The sequence below is a fragment of the Diaphorina citri genome, unplaced genomic scaffold (assembly GCF_000475195.1).
Source record: "Diaphorina citri unplaced genomic scaffold, Diaci psyllid genome assembly version 1.1 scaffold715, whole genome shotgun sequence".
NCBI classification, from domain to species: Eukaryota; Metazoa; Arthropoda; class Insecta; order Hemiptera; family Psyllidae; genus Diaphorina; species Diaphorina citri.
Window position 1 is genome coordinate 75,684 of NW_007378148.1, and position 7,238 is coordinate 82,921.

At 41.1% G+C, this 7,238-nt stretch overlaps 1 protein-coding gene across 1 annotated transcript; it reads left to right on the forward strand.

Moving 5' to 3' along the window:
- The first annotated feature begins 3,290 nt into the window (after positions 1 to 3,290).
- On the forward strand, positions 3,291 to 7,200 carry LOC103511438 (fatty acyl-CoA reductase 1-like). Its single transcript, XM_026825202.1, has 5 exons — positions 3,291 to 3,569; positions 4,562 to 5,073; positions 5,105 to 5,674; positions 5,834 to 5,969; positions 6,002 to 7,200. Exons 2-5 carry the CDS (start codon positions 4,633 to 4,635, stop codon positions 6,760 to 6,762), a joined length of 1,908 nt encoding a protein of 635 aa, XP_026681003.1. The 5' UTR covers positions 3,291 to 3,569; positions 4,562 to 4,632; the 3' UTR covers positions 6,763 to 7,200.
- The last annotated feature ends 38 nt before the right edge of the window (positions 7,201 to 7,238 follow it).

Genomic DNA, 7,238 nt, shown 5'->3' on the forward strand with positions numbered 1-7,238 from the left:
TTATGGCTTGAAATCGACATGTTTACGATTTTCCTTCGAGAGGGTCTTTCGAGTTCATTATTTGATCATTTAATGTTCTTCTTTTGTTCGACTTATCGAAAGCCTGGCCTAGGTCAAGGTATGGGTCAACATAATGAACTTATTGATCAACTGTTTGAAAGAATCCAAAGAAGTATATCCAAACACAAATAAAGTGTTCAATACAACATATGTATTGACCATGTGGTGCTTATCGAAAGCCTGGCCTAGGTCAAGGTATGGGTCAACATAATGAACATATTGATCAACTGTTTGAAAGAATCCAAAGAAGTATATCCAAACACAAATAAAGTGTTCAATACAACATATGTATTGACCATGTGGTGTTTGTATTGTTTTTCTGGAGAGGTGTTAAAACAATAGTTTGAATAAGTAAATATTTAAAAAATAGAAAAAACAACAACCTGTTTTATATTATATTTCTTATTTAATAGAACAATATCCTGTCTTGTTTGATGAACTCTGTTGGTTTTAGGACATAAAGTGTGTTCACTACTAGCATTGTCTTTTTAACAAGTGTAACCAGATGGCTTTGGGGATAATGTGATCGCAACTCATAGACAGTACGTGGCTGCACTCAATATTGTGTCCACCCCAAATTTAACAAGCACAGAGCCGAAAAAATTGGCCGACTCAGGCGGGAATTTGCCTTTGAAGGGCTGCACTCAATATTGTGTCCACCCCAAATTTAACAAGCACAGAGCCGAAAAAATTGGCCGACTCAGGCGGGAATTTGCCTCCGAAGTGCAAGACCGAGCTCCGGCTTGCTAGTTTCATCGAGAATTGAGATCCTTGTCAAGAAATGTATAATTTAGCTTCATAAGTACTTACTTATCCATGTCCGAGATTTCTCCTGTATGAACGTCGTATTGTTTTCTTCCAGAATTCTGCGATTGTAATAAATAAGTAGGAGGCTGGCAAATGCCAGATCCTTTTAACTCTGATCCAAGATGTTCATCTCGGATCTTTTCATGTCCCAACCAAAGCGGCCAACCATTCAAATGACAAAGTAATGCTCATACCTCTGTGAAAAAAATGCTCAATGTGTGAACATGAATGAAGAAAATTCATACATTAGATTTGCAATTTCGCATTGTTCTATAAAGGAAATCATACACACAGTTGAGTTTTTGTTGAAGTGCAAGACCGAGCTCCAGCTTGCTAGTTTCATCGAGAATTGAGATCCTTGTTAAGAAATGTATAATATAGCTTCATAAGTACTTACTTATCCATGTCCGAGATTTCTCCTGTATGAATGTCGTATTGTTTTCTTCCAGAATTCTGCGATTGTAATGAATAAGTAGGAGGCTGGCAAATGCCAGATCCTTTTAACTCTGATCCAAGATGTTCATCTTGGATCTTTTCATGTCCCAACCAAAGCGGCCAACCATTCAAATGACAAAGTAACTAATGCTCATACCTCTGTGAAAAAAATGTTCAATGTGTGAACATCATGAATGAAGAAAATTCATACATTAGATTTGCAATTTCGCATTGTTCTGTAAAGGAAATCATACACACAGTTGAGTTTTTGTCCCTTTCTTTGTGTAACCCATTGTTGTAAAGATTTACGTCTTGCATTTGTGAGTTGTGAGGCTGGAAATAAATTTGGCGAACAAATGAATGTTTGGCAAACAAGATTAGAAACATCTTGGACGTAGCCTCTTCAGTGACTCCATTCCTGGAAAGCTGAAAACTTTGAAGAGGATAGTTGTGTAGTTTTCAAATCATAACCGATTTTTGGGGCACACCACGCTTTTTCCGCTGGAATTACAATCAGGACTACCGTCCAAGCTAACTAGGCTGGCTCACTACCAGACACTCTCTGAGGAATGATCTGCAGAAGGCTTTGGTCAGCCACTCACTATCAGCTGTCAGCTAGACCTGACAGGCAAACCTTTTCAGCTGTACCTGTCAGGTCTACCTGATAGTGTGTGTGCTCATCAGGTGTCAGGTAGACCTGACAGGCGGACCTGATCAGGTGTACCTGTCAGGTCTACCTGATAGTGAGTGGCTGGCATTTGGAAAATGATTTTATCAGATCCATGTCTACACTATGACCCTCGAGGACTGAACAGAGCGAAAAACTTTGAACAATAAGCTAAGCCGAAGCCTTTGAATAGGACGAAAAGAAACGTCGCCAAAAACAAATTTAATGGATAATCTTTTGACAATAAGGTGAACGGAAAGTTAGGATATGAGATGTGACTACGAAACATAACAATATCGTGTTAGTGGATGAAAGATCAAACCGAGTCCGGCTATCCGTTCAGTTCAAGATCCAGTCACAGGATTCTCAACAAACGATCAAATATTTTACAGGCGATTAGATAAGAGTAATCATACTTTTGCTAAGCCGAAGCCTTTGAATGGGACTTGCATTTTCTCCCATTTAAAAGGACAGTCTTTAGTAGGTTTAGGACGCGATTTCTGCCTGGGAAGAACTTTATCCTAAACGGGCAAAACCGGGAATACGCGTATGTTATGTCTGGGACCACAGAACCATACTTTGAAATGAAAGTTGGGCAATCCCAGAACCACACTTTGAAATGAAAGTTGGGCAATCCAGTTGGATCGAGCAATAGGTTCATCATCCAAAGTTTATATTACCCAATTCAATTTTCGGTAGACCAACATACTAGACCTAGCCCCAAATGTTGGAACACCCTGCAGTTTGTGTGTGTCTTTTGACAAATTGCAAATCTCGCCATCAACAATGGTGTATATGCTTATTTGGTCGAAAACATAATGGGATTCTGTTTGCCAAATTTGACGAGACAAATGTCAGTGCCTTTGTGTCAACACGACACGTTTTTTTCGAAACTTTTTTTTTTTTTTTAACCTAATTATTTCGACCTACATAAGCAGTATACATATGCAGATGCACTCATTTTGGAAAAAAAAAAAAAAATTCAAATCAAATTCGTTTTGTGTGGATTACCTATATCCTATACTGCCCTATAAATAGGTATCAATCTATTATTTACCGATGTATATTGCATTTGCAATTTGGGATAGGTTGAATTAGGTTCATTGTTCCTCGCTTGACATTTTTTTTTTTTTTTTTTTGGTAAGCAGACTGTGACCGGAAATTTATCGCCGAGAAGTTTTACCCTCCTGTGTTTACTGCCGAGGAATTGTCCGCTCTGGTGGCGCATGCTTCGGATGAGGAGATAGCGCTCCTCAACGAACATATCATCGGTGGGAAACCCAACTCCTACACGCTCATCCAAACCGTGTATTTTCACAACGAATAACCTAGTCCAGTTATGTGATACCTACAATTTTATAAATTTTTTATTGCGGAAAAAGAAAAATTCCCGCTCAGAACGGGTGAATGAATAACGATTGCTTTTTTGGTGCTTGGACAGTGAGGAGTAATGGACACAATCTTCTTTGTTAAAGCAGATATACCTACCAGGATTACGAAAAATATATGAAATAAAAAATTAAAGTGAAAAACAATCAAGTGAATATTCTAAATAAAAATCTGGTGTGAACTAGTTAACTGTTCTGAATAAGTCAATCTGGTGTGTTTCCTTAATTCCTTATTCTATTAAATCATGCTTATTCGGGTGTTCTTTTATTTTAACTTTTAAAATATCTCTAACCGTTTGGTCAGTGTAGCTGAAAATCACCAAAAAGCGGTCAAAATACCGCCAACCGCAGCACACATCTTGACCAAAAGTTTTGTGTTATATCCTTGTCACATTTGTGGACTACATACCAAAATTCAAATCTCTAGCTCATACTGTTCCCAAGATATTGAATTACACCGAAAACCGCCAAAAAGCGGTAAAATGCCGTCAAGTGTTGCACCGGTCTTAACCAAAAGTTTCGTGTCGCATCCTTGTTACATTTGACAGCTACGTACCAAATTTCTAGCTCTTACCATTCTCGAGATATTTTGTTTACAGACAGACAGACGGACGGACACACAGACAGACACACACACGGACCAATGGCTGATCACCGAAAACCGCCAAAAAGCGGTAAAATGCCGCCAAGTGTTGCACCGGTCTTAACCAAAAGTTTCGCGTCGCATCCTTGTTACATTTGACAGCTACGCACCAAATTTCAAGTCGCTAGCTTTTACCATTCTCGAGATATTTTGTTTACAGACAGACAGACGGACGGACACACAGACAGACACACACACGGACCAATGGCTGAAACTTTGGATTTAGGCTCTAGGGACCTCAGAACGTGTTTTGGCACTAAAAACTGACGATCGAAAATTTGACCCGATTACATTACTTTCCTTCCAATAGGATAAGGAAAGTAAAAATCTGGTGTGAACATCACACGACTTTCCTTATCCTATTGAATGATGCTTATTTGAGTGTTCTTTTACCTAACATGTGGAACTGATCAATTTCAAATAATTCCCTAGCCTTTACACAACCCGCAGTAAAAATAATCATAGTAAAGTAGAAAGGCCTCTGCCTAACAATCACCTCATTCATGTTTACCGAAATGTCCGCCGAACTTATGAACTGATCAATTTCAAATAATTCCCTAGCCTTTACACAACCCACAGTAAAAATAATCATAGTAAAGTAGAAAGGCCTCTGCCTAACAATCACCTCATTCATGTTTACCGAAATGTCCGCCGAACTTATGAAGGAAATCAGTGGCAAGAGTCATCACCCTGATCTGATGGATTGGAATCTACTGGACAAAGAAGATGAGGGTAAGGAGCTACTGAGTGATGAAACACTCTCCCCTATCCAGGAATTCTACAAGGACCAAACAATTTTCATAACCGGAGCTACTGGGTTTCTCGGCTCCCTATTGGTCGAGAAGCTACTCCGTTGCTGTCCTCAAATCCGGAAAATCATTCTACTTATCCGCACCAGGGGATCCACTAGTATCACGCAACGCGTGTACAACTATTTCAACGACGCTGTTTTTGACCGCATGCGGTTGGAGTGTCCAAACTACGCAGACAAGGTGGACATCGTATGGGGTCAACTAGAAGCGGATACGTTCGGCTTATCCGCACGTGACGAGGAACTACTCATCTCACAAACGACCATCATCTTCCATATCGCAGGGTATCACGCACCGCGTGTACAATTATTTCAACGACGCTGTTTTTGACCGCATGCGGTTGGAGTGTCCAAACTACGCAGACAAGGTGGACATCGTATGCGGTCAACTAGAAGCGGATACGTTCGGCTTATCCGCACGTGACGAGGAACTACTCATCTCACAAACGACCATCATCTTCCATATCGCAGCCACGGTCCGATTCGACGAACACATCCGCACCGCATACAACATCAACGTCAAAGGAACGCAAACCATCCTCGCGCTGGCCAAACGCATGAAAGGCTTGAAGAGTTTCGTTCATGTTTCCACCGCCTATTGCAATTGTGACCGGAAATTTATCGCCGAGAAGTTTTACCCTCCTGTGTTTACTGCCGAGGAATTATCCGCTCTGGTGGCGCATGCTTCGGATGAGGAGATAGCGCTCCTCAACGAACATATCATCGGTGGGAAACCCAACTCCTACACGCTCACCAAAGCCACCGCTGAAGATTTGGTGCGACAAGTTGGACACGAGCTGCCCATCTGTGTGTTACGGCCTTCCATTGTGTTCCCAACGCTGCAAGAACCTATGCCACTCTGGGTAAGTTTTATTCGGGATTAGGGTTATCTAGTATGAACTTTTTTCAAGTCAACGTTAAAATGAACCCCACATCACGTGAGGGTAATCCTTATTTTCTCTGTATTGTAACCTAATGTTCTTGAGCTATTTCCACTGATAACGTTTTCTATTTTCTTGCAGATAAAAGGATTCAACGGAGTAATGGCCCTCGCTCTAGGCGCAGGCACAGGCCTAATCCGTGTCGTTCAAACAGACCCCAACATCAGTATGGATGTTGTCCCTGGTGATCGTGTTATCAACGCCATGGCAGCCCTGGCCTGGTATTTTCTATTTTCTTGCAGATAAAAGGATTCAACGGAGTAATGGCCCTCGCTCTAGGCGCAGGTACAGGCCTGATCCGTGTCGTTCAAACAGACCCCAACATCAGTATGGATGTTGTCCCTGGTGATCGTGTTATCAACGCCATGGCAGCCCTGGCCTGGTATCAAACCCTGCCTCGCCCTAAGAAAGAAGAGAGTGCCATATTCAACTACGTCTCCTATAATGACAACAGATTCAAGGTGATGAAATTCATCACAACGTGTGAAGAAAAACCAACCGAGGTATCGGAAAGCTGCGACAGTGTTGTGTGGAAGCATCATACCTATTACATCGCCAATACAACGGTCTACAATATTCTGTTCAAAATTTTGCATTTCATTCCTGCCCTCGTGTTTTCTCTCGCTGAAAGGCTCACACATCAGAAACCCCGGATCATCAAGTTCTACCGCAAGTTCAGTTTTCTCAGCAATACCATCAGTTTTTTCGCCACCAATGAATGGTGCTTTGCGAATGAAAACACACGCGCTATGGTTCGCGCGATATCCAAGGAAGATCAGGCACGATTTGATTCATCATTCAACTTCCAGTGGGAAACTTTCTGTGAAGTTATGCATCGGTGTATCTCGTTCTACATGTTGGGCGAACGGATGACCAAAGAGCACTATCAGAGGAGGACCATCTACATCGCGTGGATTGACGATTTCATTTGGTTGTCCGTCAAAGCCATTGCTTTGTACTTCTTTCTTGACTTTCTGGCACACCGAATAAATTCCTTCATCTTGGTTTAAATTAAAAAAAGAACACGAAGAAGGATATTTTTTCTAACCTTAAACGTCACTGTACTCGTATAACTACCAAATTAAATTTTTAGTGACTACGGTTTTCCCTCCTTTCGGCGACAAGCTACCCACAATAACCTGACCCAAGCTGAGTTGCCGGAAAAGCCAGATACCAACAACGCGCAACGTTGCTTAACTTCAGTGATCCATCCGGCATTAGTGCATTCAACGTGCTGTCGCCGCTGCTGGAACAACAAATGTCTGGTTTTTAATTTCTACCGAAGAATTCCTACAGCACGAAACCTTCATCACTGCCGTGATAGGTATTCAGAACATCAATAAAATTACAATTTATCAAAGAAAGAATTCGTTTTTGATGATATTCAAATACATATAGGCAGGTAACTGCTCAAATTTACCTATAGAATGGCCTATACTGTACCTATAGAACTTATTGAATGGAAAATACAGATCATTACGAAGCA

Bases quoted from the DNA above. Each gene is read 5' to 3' on its own strand.
- LOC103511438 (XM_026825202.1), top strand. From the start codon at position 4,633: ATGTTTACCGAAATGTCCGCCGAACTTATGAAGGAAATCAGTGGCAAG. The intron at 5,675-5,833 runs GTAAGTTTTATT...ATTTTCTTGCAG, and splicing joins AAGAACCTATGCCACTCTGG to ATAAAAGGATTCAACGGAGT. The intron at 5,970-6,001 runs CCTGGTATTTTC...TGCAGATAAAAG, and splicing joins CAACGCCATGGCAGCCCTGG to GATTCAACGGAGTAATGGCC.